Source organism: Aulonocara sp. 'chitande type north' Nkhata Bay, linkage group LG23 (assembly GCF_057382095.1).
Source record: "Aulonocara sp. 'chitande type north' Nkhata Bay isolate Kocher_YH1m ecotype deep benthic linkage group LG23, A_spYH_male_GT1.1, whole genome shotgun sequence".
Lineage (NCBI taxonomy): Eukaryota > Metazoa > Chordata > Actinopteri > Cichliformes > Cichlidae > Aulonocara > Aulonocara sp. 'chitande type north' Nkhata Bay.
The window spans coordinates 18,206,387-18,232,991 of NC_141365.1; the positions used below are offsets into that span (position 1 = coordinate 18,206,387).

General features: G+C 39.7%; 1 protein-coding gene across 3 annotated transcripts in view; it reads right to left on the reverse strand.

The window, feature by feature from the left end:
* nlgn1 (neuroligin 1) overlaps positions 1-26,605 on the reverse strand; it is a 309,102-nt gene that overhangs the window by 176,112 nt on the left and 106,385 nt on the right. For 2 of the 3 annotated variants that reach the window (XM_086283052.1, XM_086283051.1), the window contains 2 exons: positions 13,814-13,873; positions 1,305-1,457 (listed from right to left, as the gene is read on the reverse strand). In XM_086283052.1, coding sequence (XP_086139178.1) covers positions 1,305-1,457; positions 13,814-13,873 — 213 coding nt within the window. The remainder of the gene's footprint in view (positions 1-1,304; positions 1,458-13,813; positions 13,874-26,605) is intronic. The other variant, XM_086283053.1, reaches the window with a different exon arrangement.

Genomic DNA, 26,605 nt, shown 5'->3' on the forward strand with positions numbered 1-26,605 from the left:
CATAACAGGGAAATCCAAGATTTCAGCTTTGAACAGCAGGTTTTGGAGTGTGGAGTTCAGTTTTTTAGTGTATGTAGAGTATGTGCACTTTATACACATGGTGTCTCTACAAACTGTAATAGTCTGCAATGAAGCTAAACTTTAGGGTGGATAGGAAGGCTGCATATCTAATCACTAGATCTTTTTTTTAAATATTCATATATGTATATTAATTATCTGACTTCTAGCTGTCAAGAATTTTAGTACCACTGTTGATCTTTGGGTATCATTAGGACGTCTGTAAGAAAGCAACAGGTTTTTCAGCCAGTCTTAGTATTTCCCATTAAAATATAACTAATGTAAAATATCAGAGGGAATAATTTTGAGATTACAGAGATGATGCAGACCACCTGCAGATCACACTAAAGTGTTTCAGCTCTTCACAAAGAATATTATGTGAGCATTTATATTAATTCGCTAAATACGCCCTGACACACACAAACACATAGCTGTACATGCACGCACACTCACACACATGCCAAGAAAACTTTTTTTAATATATATTTGAGTGAAAGGCGGATATTGCCCTGTGTCTTTATTCTGCTATCCGTTGATCACACCGGGTGAAAACCCCATAAACCAAAAGAGCATTTAAATGAAAGCGGTCCATTCCATGACAGCATAATCTCATTCAGCACACCTTTGTTTCTATCATGTGGCAGTGACATCTAAAAGAAGGGAAAAGGAATTAGGAATTACTCTGATGAGAAAAAATAAGACAGGGGAGACAGAAAACTGAGATATCCAGAAACAAGAGGGACTGAAAATCCATTGTACTAACTATATATGAAAGGAGGCAAGAGATGTACAGCAGAGTGATAACCAGGTTCAAACTATGCAGAGATGCAATCAACATGTCACTTTAAACAAATACGTAGATGAGCAAAGGATCAGAAAAGGGATGGCACAAACATTTTGTACTACTATGCCTGTCACCTGCCTACTTTAGCGTCAAAGTCAAGGAAGAATGAAAAGCAATCATCTCATAGAAAGCTCAAATTCAGTCTTTGGAAATATCGCAATCAATCAACAAAGAAATGAGACCAGATATTAGCAAGAAATACCAGTTTGAGCCAGAACAATGTACAGACCAAAAAAAGAAAGGAAGGCAGAAAGAAAGGAAAAGAAAGAAATAAAGATATCCCTGGTCTTCGTCTTTTTAAGGCTAACGTAATAGACTCAACATGACAAAAGGCATAAATAAAGGAAGAACAGACACGACACAACATGACAGCAATAATGGTCACTCATTGCAGGATCCTTACCTAGGACGCCAAGTCTGTAGTTTAAAGTGATGACAATCACGTTCCCATAGCTGGCCAGGATACTGCCATCAAACATATTCCCAGTTCCTTCCATGTAGGAGCCCCCATGGATGAAAACCATCACTGGTTTGGGGCTTCCACTCTCCCTAATGTCTAGAGGAGGGGGGGTGGGGGGGTGAAAAGGAGAAGGTGGAAGAGGCAGAAGGACTGGTTAGATGACATATTGAAAGCGACGGTCAGGGATTCACTTTCAAAACTTTCATTTGTAGGGGGCTTTCGCCAACCTTTTTGGCACACTGGCTTTCAACATAGAGACCTTGTCAGTTTTAGGCATCAAAATATTTTGTCAATATGAAAGCACTATATGACTGTTGTTATTGAGATATACTGTTTAATTTGTTTATCAATGTATCTAAATTCCATATGCATGTAAAGGAAAAACGATATTTGATGTGTTTAATTTAATGAGTTGTATTTTCCTTCAGGCAATGGACTGTCCAAAATGCCAGAATGGCAATCTGAAATGTCCCACTATACTGAGGAACTTCAGAGAATAACATGGGATAAATTTTAATTTAATTTAATTTAATTTAAGAGCACATGAGGTTTGACAACTTTATGAAAAAGCTTTGTTTTATTGGGACATAATTTTACTTCAGTAAAGTAGTGTATCCTTTTTTTTTCAACTGCAGCGAAAAGCTTACCTTGACTTTGTGAATATGAATGCATATAAGCACAGACTGATAGATGTAAAAACTAACTAAGCTTGTCTTTTAAAATAACTCAGCGTGATTTAAAGCAGATTTAATCATTTTGAGCAGTGAGAATCTATTAATGTAAAAAAGAAGTATGTGTACTTGCACCTGGCAAATGTAAGGTATGGCCCAGGAGATCTAACAACATGTGAGAGCCCATGTTCAAAACAAGGTTCCACTTTCATCTCGTTTTTCAGTGATAAGCCTTTTCATGTTGTTTCTTAACTGTTTCTATCAGTACATGTAGCAGTACACATCATTTATCCTAATGATGTTTTATAGTGAGGGATCAGGTCCAGAGAGAGATGAGAGAGTGTGCGGGGAATTAAAAGTAAACCAACCAAGAAAACAAAAGACAGATTCTGTCAATATTTTTTGATACTTTTCTAAACCAGAGGAGTGGCAAATTAGAAACCTCAAGAAAAACACACATTTTGATGGAACTTCTTGACACTAAAAGACTGATATGAAAATAGTTTGTAGGTGCCCCTATAAATGCAATGCATCAGCATCATTTTAACATTATTGCTCCTTTTTTAACTAAAATTTAGGACTATATCTATATCTCTCTATATATAGAGATATAGATCTATATCTATATCTATCTATAGATCTCTCTCTCTCTCTCTCTCTCTCTCTCTCTGTCTAATATATATATATATATAAAACACCCAGCACGCCCCTGCGGGCGGTTTATCCTACAAGCTCGGGTCCTCTACCAGAGGCCTGGGAGCTTGAGGGTCCTGCGCAGTATCTTAGCTGTTCCCAGGATTGCGCTCTTCTGGACAGAGATTTCCGATGTTGTTCCCGGGATCTGCTGGAGCCACTCGCCTAGCTTGGGAGTCACCGCACCTAGTGCTCCGATTACCACGGGGACCACCGTTACCTTCACCCTCCACATCCTCTCGAGCTCTTCTCTGAGCCCTTGGTATTTCTCCAGCTTCTCGTGTTCCTTCTTCCTGATATTGCTGTCATTCGGAACCGCTACATCGATCACTACGGCCGTCTTCTTCTGTTTGTCTACCACCACTATGTCCGGTTGGTTAGCCACCACCATTTTGTCCGTCTGTATCTGGAAGTCCCACAGGATCTTAGCTCGGTCATTCTCCACCACCCTTGGGGGCATCTCCCATTTTGACCTCGGGACTTCCAGGTTGTACTCGGCACAGATGTTCCTGTACACTATGCCGGCCACTTGGTTATGGCGTTCCATGTATGCCTTGCCTGCTAGCATCTTGCACCCTGCTGTTATGTGCTGGATTGTCTCTGGGGCATCTTTACACAGCCTGCACCTGGGGTCTTCATATATATATATATATATATATATATATATATATATATATATATATATATATATTTTACAGGGCACTTTGTATTATTTATAACTTAATTTATTTGTAGTATTCTTCCTAGATTATGCATTGTGTTCTGCAATAATAATACAATAATAATACAAAAACAGGGCATTGTTGGAATGCTACTACGCAAGTAACCCCGGCGGAAGGGGCTACATGAATAGGATGCGGGACCTATGGATTCTTCGATATCCAACATCCACAATGACGGCGAAACAACTAGTAGCTCAGTGTTCCAACATTCGAAAGAAGGGACTGCTCTCACAGCTAGAGATTGACGAGGTACAACACAAATGCTATGGCAAGGAGGAGTCAGGACGCCAGGTCAGGGGGGAGATATCATCACCCCCACCCGAGATTGGGTACATAGCCCCAAGTGTGATAGGAGAAGGATCGTTGAGTGCGAGAGGAACTGACCTGAAAAATAGGATCATCGCCAAGCTTGAAACCTGTATCCCCTGTAGTCGGTTACCAAGATTACGTGAAGTACCCTCAGAAGGTCTGCTAGATGATGTTAATGCAGCACTACGGACGATACCTACAACCACGATTACCGACACTAACAAGCTGATCTACAATACGGCAGCAGTGATCAGTGAGATGCTTGGCTACAAGTTGAACAGCCACAAGGGGCAGTACCCTCCATGGAGAAGGAGGCTAGAGGGCAAGATCAAAGTAGCACGGAGGGAGGTCAGCCAACTAATGGAGTTGCAGAAAGGTGCGACAAAGAAGGTGCATAAGAAATACAGCAAGCTGTCCATACCTGAGGCCTTGGAAACTGCCAAGCAAAGACTCATAGCCTTGCCCAGCCGCTTGAGGAGGTACACCAGAGAGATAGGCAAAGGTGTACTCTCAGTGGCAAGGGAACAATAATAATAAGAGAACAGCACCACCAAGGCTGGAGACGGAGCAATACTGGAAGAGCATATGGGAGAAGGACGCAACCCATAACGGCAATGCTCAGTGGCTAGTGGATCTGAGGGCAGACCACAGCGACCTCCCTGAACAGGGTCCAGTAACCATCACAGTGGCCAACATCCAAGAAAGGGTCTCCAGTATGAAGAGTTGGACAGCACCAGGGCCCGACATGGTTCACGCCTACTGGCTAAAGAAGCTGACTGCACTCCACGAGCTTCTGGCAGCACAAATGAACCAGCTGCTAGTTAACGAGAGACACCCGGAATGGCTAACCGAAGGTCGGACGGTCCTGATCCCCAAGGACCCCAAGAAGGGACCGGTCCCCTCCAACTACCGACCAATAACCTGCCTCAGTACTACATGGAAGCTCCTGTCAGGCATCATATCGGCTAAGATGAACAGGCACATGGGTCAATACATGAGCGGGACACAGAAAGGGATTGGCAAGAATACCAGAGGCGCAAAACACCAGCTACTGGTAGACAGAACAGTCAGCCGAGACTGCAAGATCAGACTGACCAACCTGTGCACTGCCTGGATTGATTACAAGAAGGCCTATGACTCAATGCCCCACAGCTGGATACTGGAATGCTTAGAATTGTACAAGATCAATGGGACCCTAAGAGCCTTCATCAGGAACTCAATGGGGATGTGGTGTACAACACTAGAGGCCAACTCCAAGCCCATAGCACAAGTCACCATCAAGTGCGGGATCTACCAAGGAGATGCTCTGTCCCCACTGCTGTTCTGCATAGGCCTGAACCCCCTCAGTGAGATCATTAACAAGACTGGCTACGGATACCGACTACGGAACGAAGCAGTTGTCAGCCACCTCCTGTACATGGATGACATCAAGCTGTATGCCAAGAGTGAACGAGACATCGATTCACTGATCCACACTACCAGGCTATACAGCAATGACATTGGAATGTCATTCGGACTGGAGAAGTGTAGTCGGATGGTAACAAAGAGAGGGAAGGTAGTCAGAACTGAGGGGATTGAACTACCAGAAGGCAACATTGCAGACATAGAGGACAGTTACAAGTACCTGGGGATCCCGCAGGCGAATGGGAACCATGAAGAGGCCGCTAGAAAAGCTGCAACCACCAAGTTGCAGAGGGTCAGGCAAGTCCTGAGGAGTCAGCTGAATGGTAAGAACAAGATCCGGGCCATCAACACGTACGCCCTGCCCGTGATCAGGTACCCTGCTGGGATAATAGGCTGGCCAAAGGAGGAGATAGAAGCCACTGACATAAAGACAAGAAAGCTCCTTACCATGCATGGAGGGTTTCACCCCAAGTCCAGCACCCTGAGGCTGTACGCTAAGCGGAAGGAAGGGGGCTGGGGACTGGTGAGTGTCAGCACCACAGTCCAGGATGAGACAACGAACATCCAAGAATACATTGGGAAGATGGCCCCAACTGACCGAGTGCTCAGTGAATACCTCAGGCAGCAGAAACCCAAGAAAGAGGAGGGAGACGAGGAACCATCATGGAAGGACAGGCCCCTGCACGGTATGTACCACCGGCAGATAGAGGAGGTGGCTGATATCCAGAAATCCTACCAGTGGCTGGACAAAGCTGGACTGAAAGACAGCACAGAGGCACTAATCATGGCAGCACAAGAACAAGCTCTGAGCACAAGATCCATAGAGGCTGGGGTCTATCACACCAGGCAAGACCCCAGGTGCAGGCTGTGTAAAGATGCCCCAGAGACAATCCAGCACATAACAGCAGGGTGCAAGATGCTAGCAGGCAAGGCATACATGGAACGCCATAACCAAGTGGCCGGCATAGTGTACAGGAACATCTGTGCCGAGTATAATCTGGAAGTCCCGAAGTCAAAATGGGAGACGCCCCCAAGGGTGGTGGAGAATGACCGAGCTAAGATCCTGTGGGACTTCCAGATACAGACGGACAAAATGGTGGTGGCTAACCAACCGGACATAGTGGTGGTAGACAAACAGAAGAAGACGGCCGTAGTGATCGATGTAGCGGTTCCGAATGACAGCAATATCAGGAAGAAGGAACACGAGAAGCTGGAGAAATACCAAGGGCTCAGAGAAGAGCTCGAGAGGATGTGGAGGGTGAAGGTAACGGTGGTCCCCGTGGTAATTGGAGCACTAGGTGCGGTGACTCCCAAGCTAGGCGAGTGGCTCCAGCAGATCCCGGGAACAACATCGGAGATCTCTGTCCAGAAGAGCGCAGTCCTGGGAACAGCTAAGATACTGCGCAGGACCCTCAAGCTCCCAGGCCTCTGGTAGAGGACCCGAGCTTGAAGGATAAACCGCCCGCAGGGGCGTGCTGGGTGTTTTTTTTTTTTTTTTTTATTAGTCAGAATGACCTTACACAGAAAAGGAATTGGGATTAAAGAAAAGGTAGGTTGGCTCTGGTAAAATTCTCTCTGAATGCATGTCTTTGTATTATGTTTGTCTTTTCTTCTGTTTCCCTGAGTGCAAAGACCATTACATCACTCCACAGTCTCTGTCCTTTTACAGTTTTTTTTTTTTAAGCTATTCAGCTCCCTCTGTCGCAGCAGGCACTGGCCACAATGTAGCGACACATCATAACTCTCCTCTGGAACACTTCCAGAAACTCCTGACAAAAAAGGTCAGGAGATTATGGCAAGTGCGTATGTGTGCTGGTGCTGTACAGTCCAGATATATGTGCAACCTAACAAAAGGAGAGGAGGGGAGACAAACCGAGCATATAATAAGAATGAATGAACTGGGTAATTGTGATGATATGATTCTGTTTATGATGGTGGTTATGCAATGGTAATGATAATGCTGATAGTCATGTTGGCATGACAGTGGCAGTAGTGATAATTAACTGACAGCCTTGATGTTGACAGAGATGAGGATAATGGCAATTAATACTGGATATATAGTGGAATCAGCTGTGGGAATGTTAAATGGTGATTGCAATGAGTTAGACAATGATGTCAATGATGTCAACCATGATAGTGACAGTAATGGTAATGTACTTGATAGTGGTGACAATCATGGAAATAAAAATACTTTTTGCTGGTGTCACCCAAGATGGTTTTGATGACGGCAATAGCTAACTATGAAAGCGATTAACTATTACATTGCTAATGGTGTTGATAGTAATGATACTGAAAACTATTATGGTGCAAATGATCTCAGTGACAAATAACAACCATGCTAAAAAATCATGATAGCTACCTATTACATTGATGGCAATGAGGACAAGTATAACAGACAATAGCTATGATCAAGACAATGATGTTACTAAAGGACAATATTGCAACAATTATGCTAATATTAATGTTACTGTGGTGGCAGTTATGATGTAGTCAACATCATGTTACGAAAACAGCAGTGGGGCCAGGTAACGTGCAACTTCCAACCTGTGAATTTTTGACTAGTTGGAACAAAAGGGCTGTTTTTCAACAAGCATGTTTTTTTAAAATGTAATCCAAATTGCAAATATTTTGACCCAAACTATTATCTTTTTTTAAACTAAATTGGTAATTTTGGTGTATAAACTAAAATATAGTGAATGAAAAAAAACAAACAAACTTCTGAAACAGGACAAAGTGAAGTTTCCTGGTTGACAGTATTGTGATTGATGACACCGCCCCTTCTGCTTCCTTTTGGAGATTTTGTCAAACAGGACCATTCACTCTTAGTGTCTAATAACACCGCCACAGCTTGTGGTTCAAAGCATCTGTGCCAAATATGTGCTGAAAAAAAACTGCAATATTTGAAATTCTGGGGAAAAGAATGGCTTGGATTTTGATAATGGCAACAACAGTGAAGATGGTAGAGATGATGCCAACATCATGGCTATGAACAACAAATGAAGATGATGTAGATGATTACAACAACCGCAAATTACAGTGAAATCCAATGGGCTTTATATAATAAAAAACATGAATAGCATTAATTGTAATTGTTAACATGGGTTTGTAAACAAAATGATAAGGAAAGAGTTATGATAAAAATCATAATTTTTGAGAATGGAAGCTGTGTATTATTAGAGTCACTTGTATTTTTATGAGTCCTCTCAAGTGTTACTTGAAAATAGAAATTAAATTCTGCTGAAGTGATATAAATCCAGTGTGGCTTTTTTTGTTCTTTGCTGAAGGTCAGCGGTAATGAGGTGAGGTTAGGATAAAATTGCCACAGCGACGCTCGAACATTGATGGATTTACCTGAATTTACCTGGATTTACTGACTAAAGCAACTCCCAGTGTATACTCAACATATTATATATTAAGGTTTTAAGTTTATGCTATCCAGCTTGCTCTCAGTATGGCTTCCTGGCAACCTACATTGGCTGCCAAGTGCAGCATTCAGAGCCAAAAAAATCTTGTAAATCCCAGCCTCTCCATTCATTCCCCTTACTTATCAATTTATTCAGCATATTTCAACACTTTCTACCACCCACCACTTTCCATCAGTGAATAAATTGTATTTGAGGTGATTATTGAACTAGCAAATACATGTGTGATTATTGTAATCAGTAGTTAATATTGATTCCTGTAACTTAATTTTCAATGAATGTGTCTAGAATCAGGCAGGAAAATTCAACTGTCCTCTCTCTCTTTTCTGTGTGTCTGTGTGTGTGGGTTTGTGTATTTCACAGTGAGCAGAAAGATGAAAGCTTGCTCTAAGATGAGTGAAAATAAGATGCAATCATGTAGTGATTCTACCACTCAATCTTCCCTGGGATGAGTATGGGTCAGGGAGGGTTTGTCAGAGGAGAGGTGCCATGCCAGCATGGAGTAGATCATTGCTTCCTTGAGGATGAGGTTATGATCAAAGAGATTCAGGTGCTTTAGATTTCTCTGGGCAAACCCTAAGAGAGGCCCCCAGGCTGTTGCAAAAACTTTGGTATCCTCTCCCTTTGCCAGTGTAGAGGACTTATCAAACCAACAACAGTCACAAGAAGAAAAGGGTTGTTTTTTTTTCTTTAGCTCTAGCTTTTTGCTGCAGGGAATAAAGACACAGGAATCCTGGTAAGGCCAGCAAGAAAAAAAATGAGGCCAAGTGCTAAAAACTGATTCAAAGGCTGCCTAATAAAATGTATTCAGTGAAAACTGTTCATAAAAACTTCTTCACTAACATGGTTAAGAAGGCATCAATGTAGAGATGTATGATGAAGAGATTTAGATATATTTATTTAAATCTACCATGTATTAACAGTGACCAATCATTTTATTATAATTAGAAAACCATATTTCAGCTAAATTATAATATGCAGTACAAACATTGATCATTCCCAAATCAACTAACATTTAAATCTACAATAAACGCTGTCCTGGTTCTGTTTCAGGGTCTTCTATCAGTTGGACATCCAGTTGGCAGCTCTACCCTGTGCTCCTTTCCAATGATTAAGGTCAATATCTCTAAGGTTAAGGCCAGGGAACCTTTTCAATAATGTCCATTTCCACAACTTCTATCTGTGTATCACTTTTTTAGTCACTACCCAGAGCTTGCGGCCATACGTAAGGGTAAAAATGTAAAACATAGCTCAAGTAGTAAGGTCACACTTTTGAATTAAGCTCTATATTTACCCCATTATTGCAGGGTGTTACATCAATCCATTTGACTGTCTCCCACTCCCTTCTTCCCTCACTCATGACCAAAACCCAAAGATACCTAAACTTCTCTATTTGGGATGGTGGATCATTGCCCCAAGTGGGTATGCCTTCATTTTCTGATGAGAACCAGACTTTGGGGTACTAACTGTCATCCTAGCTGCTCAATACTTGGTTGCAAACCATGGCTGTGAAAGCTAGAGTCCATCAACCAGTGAAGCCAAGAGCACCACATCAACAGCAAAAATCCAAGATAAGATCCTGAGGCTACCATACCTGAAACTGTCCTCCCCTTGCCTGAATCTAGAAACATTGTCCATTAAAATCACAAACAGAATCGATGACAAGAGCCAGACCTGGTGGAGCCCCATACCTAAGGGAAATGAGTCCAACTTCTTGCCAGCAATGAAAAACAAACTATTACTACTGCTCTACGTGGACTAAATAGCCAACAATGACAGCCCCCGCACCACCACGCTCCAGAGGACAAGGGAAGTGCTTAAATGCGTTCTCCACCACTACACTTTGCCAATTAATTTCCACAACATCCAGAGTCTGAATGGAGTCTAGGGAAAGCTCAGCCATCTCTACCTCAGTGACTTCACACCTAGTGATGGAAGTCACATGCATCACACAAACACTGCTTCTATTTCTTGTGTCCTCAGTTGACGTCAGCACGCCAACCCAACCATATATACCTGACGGTTTGCCAGAATTGATTTGAAGTCGACTGAAAGTCTTGTTCCCTGGCCTCATCAGACTTCTCCCAAAGTTTGCCAGTATGGATTTGACAGAGCCATGTCCTTTTTTTTTCCAGCATTGATCAGCTACCTCCAGAATCCAACCAAACTTTCCTGTTGCCAAGTGCACTTTGGACACAATCATGGTCAAACATAGTTTCCGTTATGGACTATCCATGATCGGCACTGAACTCTAGAAACAGAACTACTCTTGGGGTTACATTATCATTATCCATGTGAGCACTGAAGTACCTAGTAGACAAGAGTGCCTTCGGAGGGATGCTTGCAGCACCCCACCCAAGATTTTCAAGAAGGCCAGGTGTTCTAAGCTAGTCTCAGCATCTAAGCACTATCAATAGTGACAACCCGCTTCCCTGACCTGAAGCCAAAGGAAAATTACCATCTTGTATGAATTTAAATCCACAGAACTAAAGAAGGGGAGCACAGTGGTAAGCACTGATGCTTCATAGCAAGAAGGTCCTGAGTTCGATTCCACCATCTGGACCATTCACCTCTTTCATTGTGGAGTCTGCAAGTTCTCCCTGTGTACTCCGGCTTCCTCCTACAGTCGTTGATACTGTTATGATCTTTTCTTTTACTCCAAGATTGTCTACATGGTATTAGCAACATCTCTGGGCCCCTAACACTCTAATCTATACTGTATCCCTGGAGGTTAATCTTTCACAGGTAATAACATGTAATACTTAGAGCCTCCATAAGTAGATGCCACAGTTTGAAACAGCTTCACTTCCACATTCTGACTCTTAACTATTCCAGCAATATTTGATGTTGAAACAGAAGCTTCTAACAAGTTCTCTGGGCTTTCCTGTTTACATCTCTATTCCCAGCACAAAAAGGATTACAAATAGCAGCTTTAGAGAATATAAAGAGATTATAAAATGCAAGATACTGGATGGGAGGGGTTGTGAAGGGATGTCCTCAATGAGTTGGCAGATAAAAGGCAACACTATGTCAAAGGTCAAAGCCTCTAGAGCTACGTGGAAAGTAAAATGGGGAGGGAGAGTTCAGACTGATTGGAGTTGCCCTGAAAGAGAGTGAGGGTCTGCGTGTCCATGCAGGCATTCTGAAACATATTTCCCTGTAAATTAAACTGGATTACTTGTCTTCTCCACATCCTTTATCGAGATAACACTTGAAGCTAGCATGGAATTCATTGAATAGATCTGTGTGAGCTTTGTGACTTTCTATAATCTTACTGACGTGTGTGTGTATGCGTGTGTGTTTGAACTCCCATAAAAACTGCATGATGATGCAGATCAAAAGGATCTGGATGGTTGTGAGTTTTACTTGGATGTAATTGCTGTTTACTCCATCACATTATACAGTAGAGGTGCTTTATTAAGACTTTCTGCCTGTCATTAGAATTGCACTGCAGCAGTCTCAAGGGGATATGACACTATCTCTGGGTTTTATCAAAGACATTTTATTTGTAATATGACTTTTCAAAGATCTCTTATTTTATGGCAATTGAGCAAAGGTTCTTCTTTCTTCTACTGATGAGATTAATGGGTTTCAAGTGGAATGCCATAGCATCATAACACCACTCATTTCAATACAAAGAAGAGTCATTGCAGTTTTCAAAAGACATTCGCTGGAACCCTGAAGTGTTTTTTTTTTTAAACAATACAACACGCCTTGCATTAAAGGATTAAATGGCTTTAAATGATTAGCAGTACATGGGGACAAAATAATTTATTTTTATTGCATTTGAGTTTAGAAAATTCATGGCAATAAGAGCAGAACAGGTAACAATGTTGCTTATTTTCAAACACATGGTGAGTTTGACAGAACCAGGCAATATATTTATGGGTTAACTAGCATGTCTTGATTACTATATATGGTTATAGAGTCTTCTCTTTATAATTTTCTGTACTAGCACATTGTGGCAGGAAACTGTGGGTTAGCATCCTTGATCTTGTCCCTATGCAGACACAGATTTTATATATAATGTATATAACTAGCCCATATAGTTATTTATATTACAATGAGTGACCTAAAGTGCAGCAGATTGGAATCTGTTTAACCCTGTAAAGATATACTATTTACAGAAAAAAATGTATAAAGTAAATCTTACGTCAGGGTCCACTTTTCCAGAGCTTTAAATTAAAACATGTAGCTACATGTCAGTCTTTAATTACCAGGATCAATAATTACCTACCAAAGTCAATATTAATGGAAATTAAATATATTAATGATAATATATTACATACATTCTAACTACAAGTTTGTCTGCTTTGAAAACTGATCAGCTAAGCCACAATAATTACTTCACCTTGTCTTACCTTTTGCTGAGTTGGTTCACAGGAGATTTAATTCCACCAGTGAGGTATTTGCCCCTGAGAAGCAGCTTTGTCTCACAGAGATGTTTGCTAAATTTTAATTGCAATCTGCGGTGTGAGCATTCACTGCAATCAAAGAAGCAACATGATTGCTCCACTGAAATTACCAAGTGATAGAAGTGTTTATGTACAGTGAGGACATCGGTGAAAACCTTAAACATAATGCTATGTCATGTGGGTTCCTTGCAAATGCTGAATAAGTGTATTTATTCAAGTTTTACATATTAATAGGTAGTAAGTTGGTCCAGCATTGCACCCCACAAGTCTTTGCAGCAACTAGGGCTGAGAAAGATATTAACATGTCTTCTAGTATTTTTATCATATTTACAAAGGTTATTTTGATGCCAAAAACATAAATAGATCTGTTAATGTAGAAAAAAGCCAGTTAGCCAACGGTTAAACTTTTGAACATGATCATATTTTAGAAACGAGGCAAATCAAAACAAAAAACATGCAAAAATGTGTTAAGAGCTGACTGAAGGGTTAATAGTTATTCTATCTGCTGGTGGGATGCAACATAGAAAAGTAAAGAAAAGGAAACAGCAAATCCAAGCAGGTAATCTACATATGTTACAGTTTTAATATCAAAGAATGGTGGAAGACATGTAAATTTTAGACATCAAGCTGAAGAGGACAAAACACATCCAGCCCAAAAAGAGAGTTTACGAGTAAAGAGCAAAAAGAAAATGTCCATCAATTTCAAAAAAAGGACAAGAAATGTAAGAAAATCAAAGAAGATAAAAATTGTAGGAGAAAGGGTAAGTTTGATTTCCCTTGTCATGCAAATCAGTTTGGCATTGGGGGAAAAAATACCTTCGTCGTCCGTGCGGTCACTATCACCTAAATCATCACTGTGTTTCTTTGTAAGGGGACCTATAGGACCAAGAAGGAGAAGATGGAGGAAAACAGGGTGATCAAGAACACAAACAGTCTTCAAAAGATGCTCTCAAAAGAAAGAAAGTTTTTTCAATCATTACTGATTTTATAGCCCCCTTTTTTCTTTTCTTTTCTTTTTTTCTTTTTAGAAAAATCCTCACATTGACAAGCAGACTGGGCAAACATTACCACAATGTCCACTTTGTTTAATGTTGGAATTTACTCTGCTTGAGTTCATTTAAGAAGTTAAAGACCAAAAAAAGAGGGACTTTAAAAAAAGAGGCAAAAAATGTTAGTTTTCTGTTGAAAATGAAGACTGAACTAAAGATAAACGTCTCAAGATCATAAACTTTAAAACATTGCATAAAGTAGCATAAATTACACACATCAGATATTGTGGTAACAACTGAATTGATCAGAATAGAAGAGAAAAACAAACAAACAAAGACTGTAAAAGAAGCAGAGTTTTTTTTTTAAGAGCAGAGCACTCTAGAGAATCATGTGACAACTTCCCCAAATGCATTTTAAAAGTGATTTGATGTCACAACACACACAAACATCTGTCCATACATATCCCTGTTTAGAATATCAACTATCCCAATATTTTAAAGGCAGTGAGAGAAAGAAAGGAGACCCCCCCAAAAAATATATATTTTTTGAGTGATTATTGGGTTATTCTTTATCCATTTATTTTCATGCTTTTGCCAAGGCATGCTATAAATCATAAAGCATGAATAAGCACACATAGTAATTTTCATAATACAATTTAGAATAATCAGTTTTATTTAAAGGAAACAAACTGAGCAATAACACAATAATGACTTTGCTCTGGCATAATAATATTGAGATTAATTATGTATGTTTGTTTAATTAATACAAGAAAAAAAGTAAAGTATGAAAGCATCTGACACTTTGAGCAGATACAATAAGGGTACTGAATTAAACTTCTTTTTTCTTTTTTTTTCAGTAGATTCTTTAAATACTCTTTAAACATTTTTTTTGTTCAACCTGAGTGTTTGTGTAGTGTTTAAGTTTATCAGGCAATTGTCTGTCAAGGGAAGTGGTTAGATGCTTCTCCATAAAAACAACAGTTTGTCATTTTAATATCAGTATTGTTTACATACACAGAGAAAAAAACGCATGCTAGCTTAAAGTATTTACACACCTACAAACAAACAAACACACAAATACAAACGTAGAGAGGAAAGAATATACATATATCTTCCAAACAAGATCAGAAACATGCAGTCTTAACAAAAAATAACAGAAGCTGTCAAGGTGCATGACACATAGAATAGCATCAGTAGCATACTGGTCCTCCCCCAACCCACCACACACACACACACACACACACACACACACACACACATACAGTTGCGCACACATGCAATGGCATCGACAACACGTGAGCCCGTTGTGCCTCAAAGTGCCATCAGTGGATGAGGAAATCACCACTTTAGTCCTTTAATCTATCTTAATTGACCACAGCAGCAAATAGCCGGCACTTTTATGCAAATATACTTCAATTCCATTTTTAAAAACTGATCTAGCAGTTTATTCTATTTATAAGGTCAACGCTAATAAATGGCTCATATTAAACTAGAAATGTCACTAAATGAGTTGTTGTTAATGTTTATGAAATAGATCATAATGGCAGATGACTGACTTAAATGGTTAAGATGGTTCTAGCCAGTAACTCATATCCAAGAGTAATAATTCCTCCATCATAATATCTTGGTTTATTTTAAGCTCACTGATTTCTTTCCAATGACTTTAAAAAGGAGGCTGGCTTACTGCATATCAGTGTGTCCTGCAGCAGTCTCCCAGCTCTCTTTTGTGAATATGACAAGCAATTTGATAAGGGAGAGCTGACTCGTGCTTTCAATGTGCTGAATAAGCACCGAGACACCAAGTCGCTTCTTAGGAAATGGGAAATGTCTAAGAAAGAGAAAGCAGCCACTGTCTAGGGATGTGTCACCTGTTTATAGAGTATGCCGCATAGAGAGATCACTGACAAAACAATACATAAAGGTTGTGAGAAATCTGTGGTAACCTTTCAGCATACACGACGCTGAGTGATATATGTCTTCGTGCTAATACCTGAATATACAGCAAGCCTACAGTTACTTTTCAAACTGTTGCATCTACAATTTAAATGCATGTTCGAACAGACAAGTACACAATTAATTTTTTATATATAGATAGATATAAAATTAGCAAAACAAAGTGGTGTGTTTATATGTTTTTGACTGAAAAATATCCAAACTACAAGAGGACATTTAAATTTAAAATGCTGTTTTATCTGTGTTATTTATATTTATAGGATGTAGAAGCCTAACTTCCAGATCTAGTCTAGTCTTAAGTCTCCATGAACCAAAGCAACTATCCATTTTAGAATGTTAAAATACTTCAACTGGCACAGTACACTGAATATACTACATATGTCTCAACACCATCAACATGAAATGAGTATCATCGAAAGACAATAAGTAAATAAATAAAAACATTAAAAAGCTGTGAGCAACTGGAAAACCTATGAGAATTTAAAAAAGAAAAGACAAAAACAATGCGACTGCTCTCTGAATTGCACATGTGCTGCTTTTATAGGAGCACCTTTTCTGACTTAGGGTTAGTTGGGATCAGAGCAAGACAGCTGCATGACATGTCATATCACACACACACACACACACACATGTGGAGAGAGAGAAAACGAGAGAGACATCATTCAACAATCATGTGCCAATACTGAACGTCGCTGTGACAAGAATGTCCTGACACCGACCTGTCCTCACCTGCTATTTTGAACCAGTGTATGCGTGCTTTCATATGTGTGTGGGTAACTGAAGCAGAGATACTGGTGAAGTCTCAGCTGGCATCAGCTCTGATCAGTGATTAGGAACGTGACACTTCAAACATTTTTCAGATAACCTTTGTTTTAATCCCTACCATAGATAATAACCAACCAAATATACTGTACTTCTATTGCAACCCATGAAGTCATTTATAATCCATTTTAACACCAATAAAAAGAAAGGAATGTAGACATCTAGAAAAATGTGCCTGTATATTTTCACCCTGGTATTTATATATATATTAAAAAAGTAAATAAAACTCACTACAGCTAGGATTATCCCCACTGTAGACGCAACACAGGTGTATTTGTCCTTATGTGCGTAGTCTACTAGACTACAAGGGCTCACAGTTGGTGCCCTTTTAGTCTGCTGTGTGGGTGCTGACAGGTCTGTGGAGTCGCAGCAAATTGGAATTCACGCATACATCCACGAGTCTCTTTCACCCTCTGATAACAAAATTTGCATCACCTTTGTGTAAGCAGACTTTTGCATCTTGTATATGGCAAAGGAAAGTATAACACTGGCCTAACGTGTGATTAGGCACATGTGTCTTTTGGAGCAGTGCAGCAAAACCGTAGTTAAAAGAGTTAATGACACAAACCAGTATCCTACCAGTTGGTTGAACCTGCCAATTACTGGCAATATAAGATAGATAACAACTGATAGTGATTCAATGGGATAACAGCTTTCAAAATAGGTTATCTTTTTCTACATTGTGTGACTACTTCTTATCACTTCACCTTTACTTCTGCATGCTAACAAATTGCTGTTCTCTTATATCTGCACTATACCCCCCTTTGTTTTTCAAACAAAAGCACAGATTGGTAGACTAACAGGCTGACCTGTAAATGTGAAAGAGGTGTAATTCAGAGGGAAAGAGCTTAATTGCTTCAAACAGGACCTCAGTAAACACACTGAAAGAAGTTTGAAGATAGAAGTTGAAATTTAGAAATTTGGTACTAGTTCTGCAGAGAAAACCGGGCAAAGATTAAAAATGCTCTATGAATTATTTGAAATATGCAATCAGTTACCATTTAATTAGGTAAATTAGTGCAGACTGTTATCCAACCCAGCAGCTCACTATAATACCTTTACAATGAAGTTCGTCTGACTTTGTTTAGGACTTGGAAGTCTTGAGTCTTATGGCCTCAGCATGTTTTAAATTATTATATTCACAGATATGTGCAGTTAACTTGGTCAGTGGGTCGTTAAAAATTAGCACTTATCAAGTTAAAGCTAGAGAAATACCCAAGGTCCCCCTGTTATATTCTTATGGTTCCTGTAATTCTTTTAAGTATGAAAGGGACACTGAGTTTCCTTTTCATACCTAAAAGGACCCCGTACAGCACATTTCATTTTTCTTTTTCCTCTTCATCATTCAGTGGAGCAAAATATTACACTTTGATTTTCAGTCTCTCAGTCTACATCGTCTGCCTTTCTCTGACGTTTGTGGTGTCTTTTTCTCTGTGTCCATCGTTTTCCCTTCTATCCTCATATCTCCCTGCTTCCACCAACAGCATTGATTGGAGACTGATGAAGAGGAGTTTCACGCTCTCTGACACTGCAACAATCCATGACTCAAAGAGCCAGCTGGGAAGCAAGAATGATAGATACACACACACACACACACACACACACTAAACCCTCAGGCTTTCCCCTCTTCTGGATGAGGTAATTATTGTGAGGAGAGTCCATGCATCGATTGCACATTCTGCACAAGAGCTATCCACACATACATATATTGCTCTCTGTATGCATCAGTCAAGGCCTCTACTGGCATAGAAACACACTAGCATAATCAATCACCGATGCACATTAAAAAGGGGATCTAACAGAGCTCGCTGCTCAATGAGCCAAATAGGTAATCTACAACTGACCTTGGATAAAATCCCCACAGGCTGTAAACTATAAATACAGAATCCATCCCCAAGGTAGAACTGGGACTTTAATGCACTTCAACAAACTCTCTGATGAGGAGAATCACTCAGGAAGCATGAAAATAAGCAGAATGTGTGAAACCTCAGAGAGGTGTGTTACAGATATGTTAGAACTGTGTTATACAATGAGTCTGATGTCCAAAAATATCTTTTTTGGTTTCTACTCGTTTCTTCTCAAGAGATCATATTAAATCCTGCAGTCCTTTTTTGTGTGAACTGAAGTTATTTATTTATTTATTTTCATCATTGGATTATTGTAGTCTTGTGTGTAAAATGATGTGTTATGGAAATATAGACATACAGAACTTTAAAATAAAATTTAAGACATTTGAGAGGTTTCTAGACTTTTCTCCATGACCTACCATCAGTATTCAGTTCTATTTAAAGTAATTGTGTTAAGGATGTAGAGTTGTCACAATACTTCACTTTCAAACTTGATACTGTTAGGATGCCTGGGTCGTTGACCCAGGGTTTTTGAGTTTACGATATTATTTATAATTTCTAGTTTTTGGTTTCTTTGAGTTCCGTCTTATGGCTTATGTCTCTGTCTTCTTTAGTTGCTCTGTCTCCCCTATCACCTGCATCCCCTTGTCTAGTTCGCGTCTCTATGTATCCTTAGTTCCTATATCCCCGTGTTCAGTCAGTGTTTGTGTCTGCCCTGGTCCCACGTCTCTGTTCCCTCTGTAGTGCCTGCATGTGAGTCTATGTTATGTGTTTCCTGTTTTACTTTGAAGGTCTCTGTCTTAGTGTGTTCAGCTTACGCTTCCTTTTGTCTCGTCAGTTCTGATTTGCCCCAGCTGTATTTCCCTCCTGTTATTCATTCCCTGATTACTCCCTCTGTGTATTTAAGCCCTGTGTTTCTTAGTGTCTGTGTCGCGATCTACCGTTTTCCTAGCTGTGTGTTCTGTCATTTCTCCAGGTTAAGTTTGTTTTGAGTTTTTTTAGTTTTGTTATATTTTGAGTATTAAATTAAAGCCTTTTTTGAGTTCACGTCTGTCTCCGGAGTCTGCACCTTGGGTCCTATTCCTGCCTGCACACAGCCACACCTAACAGATACAGCTACACATAATTTGATACATATTATATATTTGAGTAGGTAAGATAGGCTGTCATGTCAAGTTGTTGGTAAAAAATTTTCAGGGTCAATCTGGGGCTTTGGAAGAATCGCCTTTTAGATCAAATTCATGTTATCCCGCTATATTGAAACTGTCTATTAACTTGTCTGTGAAGGTTCTCAGTCATCCAGGTGATTGTAATCTAAGGAGCTTGGAAACAAAAGCGTCTGGACTTCTTTGATTTGCTTGAAGACGTTTCACCTCTCATCCGAGAAGCTTCTTCAGTTCTAGGATCAAATGGTGGAGAGTCCCAGATTTAAGCCCTGTGGGAGTATCCTCCCACGAGGGACAATGGACCCTCTAATGATCCTCTACATAATCACACAAGCCGAGGTGTTAAAATGGTTGTAGGTCACAATCAGCCAAGGTTTCGGGTGAGCTCATTGTAAAACCTGGCCCCACTCTGAGGTTAGATGGCCCAGGATGTGAGTGGGCATTAAGGCATCTGGGAAGCGATCTCAAAACGGGATTATAGATGGCAGACAGTTGGTGCCACCGCCTCTGTTCAAAATGGTCGCTCACAGTGGACATAGATGGCTTCTTTCACTCCTCTTTCAAACCATCTATCTTCTCTGTCCAAAATGTGACATCCTCAAAAGAGTGACCTTTGTCCTTTAGATGCAGATGGACTACCGAGTCTTGTCCCGTGGAGGTGGCTCTTCTATGTTGTGCCATGCGTTTATGAAGTGGCTGTTTGGTCTCTCGAATGTAGAGGTCTGGGCATTCCTCACTACACTGTACAGCATACACCACATTATTAAGTTTGTGTTTAGAAGTTTTGTCTTTGGGATGAACCAGTTTCTGTCTGAGTGTGCTGCTGCTGAAGTAAACTGGGATGTTGTGAGTGACCATCTTTGAACAGAGTCAGGGGTTTACGACACCAACTGTCTGCCATCCATAATCCAGTTTTAAGATCCCTTCCCCTTCCCTTAACGCCCACTCACATGCTGGGCCATCTGACCTCAGGAAATCACATGATAGGATGGGGCTAGGTTTCACAATGAGCTCACCCGAAACCCTGGCTGATTGTGACCTACACCCGTTTTAACACCTTGGCTCATGTGATTAGGTAGAGGATCATTAGGGGGTCCATTGTCCCTTGTGGGGGGATACTCCCACAGAGCTTAAGTCTGGGACTCTCCACCATTTGACCTTAGAACTCAAGAAGTTTCTCAAATTAGAGGTGAAACGTCTGCAAGCAACTTAAAGAAGTCCAGATGCTTTTCTTTCCAAGCTCCATAGACTGTCTATTAACATCACAGAAGTACAGGATCATGATAACCATAACCGCTAGCTGCTAACTTAATGATAACAGAATACTGATGCGGGTAATTACTAACGTTTCAGCACCTAATGTTAACATGCACAGTGCAATAGCTGGGTTAATATTTATAACTGGTTAATATTGCAGTGTTGTTGAAATATTAACACTGTTATAATGATTGTTGCATTCCAACAATCAGTCACCATTGGTATCTTTGAACCAAAGACGAAAGACTTCCTATTCCTCAGTCAAATATTTTAATGATAACCAATAAAAACTGGCGCTTATCTTACATTCTGTTATCCTTTTCTCAATGTACATAAGCTTGTTCTATAAAAGTGTCCATACATTTTATGGTTAGATTTGAAGTGTTTGGGCTTTGAAATATATATACTTTACTTATAATGAGAGAAAAAAGAAGCTATCCATCAAAACAGTTGTGCATCAGAGAACAGAATAAAGCTGCCATTTATTCAGATGACTGTGAAACATAATGTGTACGAACTGTCTGGGAAATGACTGAAATATGTGATGCAAATGGGAAAATGTGTCCAAACACAGAAGATCCTAAGATTATGAAAACCTAAAGGGAAGTCTGTTCATGGGGGAAGATGCATTAATATTCCATATCATCATCAGGAACTATGCCTGAAGCATATGAAGTAAGATTAGGCAGAAGAGACAGACAGGATTGAACATCATTTCATGAGTTTTTCAGTTTTTCCCTCTACCAGCACAAGTGAAAAAAAATGGAACTAATCTTAGACCTATGAAAGATTATGGTAGCAGTAATGTGAATATTAGAAGCAATACCAGTGGCAACAAAATAAAAGAAGTCGATGCATTTTGCAAGAAATGCTGATCACTGAAATGCACAGTTCTGCAGTAATGTGTAGGTGGTACAAGCACCAACTTTTCAAACAACATTCTCCATATTGAGGGTAAATGTGAAATTAAGAAAAAAGCATATGCATATGTAATACCTACCACTAACATATGATAACTGGGTAACTACTCAGTACAGTGGAGGGTATCACACTTACTCTATGCTTCATGTAAGATAATCTAGACCAGTGTTTCCCAACCACTGTGCCGCGGCGCATAGGTGTGCCATGGAAAATTATCTAGTTCCACCTGATTAGTACTCTAAGTGATCGGCGTGAGTTACGGGCAGAACAGTTAAATTCTCTTTCACTAGAGGGCAGTACAACTACCAGCTCTAATTAAATAGGTTGCCAACTGCCAGTAAAACAGAAGAAGAAATTACATAATAGTCATGCTGTGAGATGACACAACACGTAATAGCAATAGATAAATATCTGAAGAAAAAAAAAGTGGTCAATCTGACCTGGGTCCTGGAGAAAATTCTGACCCAGATGAAGGCCATAGCATGAGTAGTGGTCAGAGGAAAGCAAAAGAGGGTATGCTGAGGACAAACCAAGCCAATTCCACCATGCCAGGTGTGCAGGAAAAAATTATCAATATGCTTTGTGTTACATTTTTGTTTGGTGGTGTGCCGTGTGATTTAAACTATTTGCCATTGCAAAACCGACTAATTGAATTTACAGGGGGTTGCTTTATGGTACCTTAAGGGAAGTGGGTCCACATTTTGTGACTATACACAAATGAGTAATAAAATGCAGACATACCTAGTTTTGGTTGTCAACAGTAGAAAAATATGTCCAACTATTTTTACTTGAAATAAACTTGATCACAGAATTGAATTCAGGCAACATGTTTACCTACTGCAAATGACACAAGAAGGAACATAAGAGAAGAGAACATGAACCGGTGCCAGTGAACATAAAACTTTGAAGTTGTTAAAACAATTTTTCTAAAATAATTAGAGAAAAGAAAATTTGAAAAAAAATTGGAAAGACCAGCAATAAAAATCTGGAAAGATCAACTGAGCTGTAACTAGTTACAAAGTAATGTTCTGGAGAACTAAAAGCTTTCACACCCACTTAAATATCCTTCTCACCTTGACTTGTTTCACACTGCATTTATTTTCTCTTTTTTGTTTTGCTTTCTCCTGTCATTCCTTTTATCTGTTCATATTTCTTCTTCTCCTATCCATCCCTGCTACTGCTAATTTCTTTGTATTCTTCCACTGTTCTTTCTCCTTCTACTGCTTTCTGATGAAACAAACACCCACACTGTCAATGTCAGCGAGTCAAAGTCTGGGAGGGGAGGACATGAGCGAAAATGTGTGACTAGTATGCAAACGAGCGAGCAAAAAAAAAAAAAAAGAACAGCAGAGAAGTAAGAAGAAAGAGAAGAACAAAAAAATAAATGTCAGGAGCTCTTAGGTTTAATTTGCACATTTTTTGAGGAATTCATCTGCTAACAGCACCTGCATTTGCATAAACATGCGTCAATTATCAAATAAAAACTCATTTTTACCAATTGGAGCTTTTGACTCCTGCAGAAATCTTGCTTATAGAGGTCTTATAGAGAAATATCTGTTAAATGTCCATCAGCATAAGGTGGGACGAAAGCTTTTGGTTATGTTTTAGTCAACAATTAAAGCAGCAGCTCAAACAGAAGTCAGAAGTTTAAAGCAATGGGTTTATTCAAGGGTATTTACACATCTGCTTGTTTTAAAGTAGTCTAAGGAGTTTGGAAAGAAAAGCGTCTGGACTTCTTGAAGTCTTCTTTCTTGAAGATGTTTTACCTTCAAGAAACTTAGACAAGTCCAGACGCTTTTCTTTCCAAGCTCCTTAGACTTCGATAACCTGGATGACTGATCTTGTTTTAAAGTTGTTTTCCAGAGTTAAAGAGTGCCTTGTCATGGTCCTGGGTCAAGCGACCCAGTATTTGAGTTTCATGTATCTTTTGTATTCATCTGCACCTAGCTTAGTTCACCTAGTTAATTTCTAGATTGCAGTTTAGTTTTGTTCCTTAGTTGTTTATGTCATCTCCCCCTGTACTAAGTCTCCCTGGTTCATGTGTCATGTCTGCGTGGTTATGTTTAGTTCTTGTCATGTCTAATCTCCATGTTTCCTGTTTTACTTTGAAAGTCTGTATTCAATGTCAGTGTATTCAGTTTCACTCCTCCTGTCCTGTCGTTAGGTTCATGTGTGTCAGCTGTGCTCCCATGTGTGGCCACTTCCCCTGATCATCCCTCATGTGTATTTACTCTCTGTGTTTCATGTAGTCTGTGTCGCGTCGTCTGTGTTCCTACCCTCCATGTTGTCACAGCCAGTCTTAGTATTCATAGTTATGGTTTCCTGTGTCTTCTTAGTTTTTCCTAGTTTTACTTTCCCAGTTTAGTCATAGTTTAGTTTGTCACTGCGTTTCTGCCTTGTCTGCACTCCTTGTCACCAGCCACAATAAAGGCTCGCTTTCAGTTAAGTTTACTCCAGTCTACTTTCGTGTGTTCGCACCTGGGTCCACCACACACACCACCGCACGGTCTGCCTCCTCAGATCGTGACTTGCCTCCCCTTTTTTATTTTGTTAACTGAACACAGGAGAGACCTAGTTGTTATGAAGATTATATCTGTAAATATATCATGAAAAGATTAGTTTGGAGTGACAGATTGACATATGTAAAATCATCTCTTGTGTTTCATAGTATAAAGTCACTTCGATTGTAATAAATGTGTAAACCTGGAAATATTGATAAAGAAGAGCTGGGGTACTCAGTAATCAGACTGTTGGGAATTGTCATTATGTCACATATGAACTTAAAAATCTCTGCATGTGGTTAGTCTTCTTCTTACCTATCGCATAAACATTAAGATGGACTACCTCAGGCTTGCCAGGTTTATTTCTGGACACTCAAATAAGTGAAGCATTAAGTTTGAAGTCAGTCTTGCTTAGAGAGAGTCATGATAAAAAGGAGTAGATTTACTGGACCAAGTATGTAGCTGTAAAGCCTCCATAAACAGGCGGAATCACACAGCAGTGTATGTCCACGCCAGCAGGGACAGCACTAGTATTACTGGATTTGTCAGTCTTGACTCAACCCATTACCAAAAATGGTTGGGAGACTGAACCTCAGCCAGCATAGTTGAGTAGTTACTGATGAATCTTACGTATACGATAAAATGTATCAGAACAGTAGTGATGGGATTTCCGGCTCTTTTTAGAGATCCGGCTCTTTCGGTTCGGCTCACTAAAAAGAGCCGGCTCTTTCGGCTCCGAACCGGCTCTTCAGGTTGTTTTGTTGCTTTAATTAATTTATTATTAACAATAATATAAAATTATGCACAAAAGGAATTACTAACATAAAAACAAGTGGTTTTATTTATATATGTTTATATAAAAATATATGCGGTGGCCCCTAGAGACAAAACACGTACAAACTCCAAAACACATTTCTAGCATGAACTGAACTTCCAAAGCCGAGCTACTAGATCACTTAAATTACACAATTGAAAGCATGTGTGTATTGTTTGTGTATTTATACACAGGCACTCATATATATATATTCAAATAATTTAAAAAAAAGTTCATTTACCTGTTATTACCACACACCAAATCCGGTCGTTGGTACTTGCTGGCTTGTGTAGCCACAAGATAACAAAGGCTCAACACTGCGCCCAGCATCCTGGAGCACTTCTGTTGTCTTTTGTACGTGTTTTGAGTTTTTATATGCTTCTGAGTTTTTACGTGCTTCGGAGTTTGTACGTGTTTTGGAGTTTTTACGTGTTTTGGAGTTTGTACGTGTTTTTACGTGTTTTGGAGTTTGTACATGCTTCAGAGTTCATACGTGATTTGAAGTTTGTATGTGCTTTGTCTCTAGGGGCCACCGTAAATATACTTTTATTTATTCACTCCACATAAAATGTAATAAATAAATCACATAATACAAAAATCAACTATTCACATTTCAACTTTTAACTATTTAAATTTTCAGCTTTTTCCTTTCACAAATTTAAAGTGAAAAGAACACAAAACACTGCAAACCACAACACAATTAAATATAAATTATAATATGAAAACTAAAAGAACATGCATATTCTCTGTCATATGGACCTGCATGAATAAACTTTCTCAATCCTTTATCATCTGCAACTGAAAATAGTTGTGGATGATTACTATACCTTTCTAATGTTGTTGTCCCTGCCTCTCTTTCTCTCTCTCTGGCTCTGTTCCTGTGCTACTGAGTGTAACTACCGCCCCTCCCCCCTCTGCCCAGCGTAAAGCACAAGGCTCGCGTGCAGAGTGAAGCGGAAAAAAAGTGCGAGAGAGAGGCTGAGAGAAAGAAAAAAAAAAAAAAAACCCACGTGACGGCTCGCGATAAGGACCCGGCTCGCGTCGTTCACGTCAAAGGCTATGTTCACACTGCAGGTCTTAATGCTCAATTCCGATTTTTTGATCAAATCCGATTTTTTTGTCTCCTCGTTCACACTACAAATAAAATGCGACAGCAAACGCGCTCTAGTGTGAACGCTCAAAGCGGCCCGCATGCGCAAAAGAAGATGTCACACACAACGCGCTCTGTTTAGACCAAGAACAAACAGTATTGTTTGACTGATGGCCGTTAATATAAAGACTTCGGACTTTACGTTTCCCAATTTTTGCTTTAAGTTATTTTGTTATTTACATAATAAT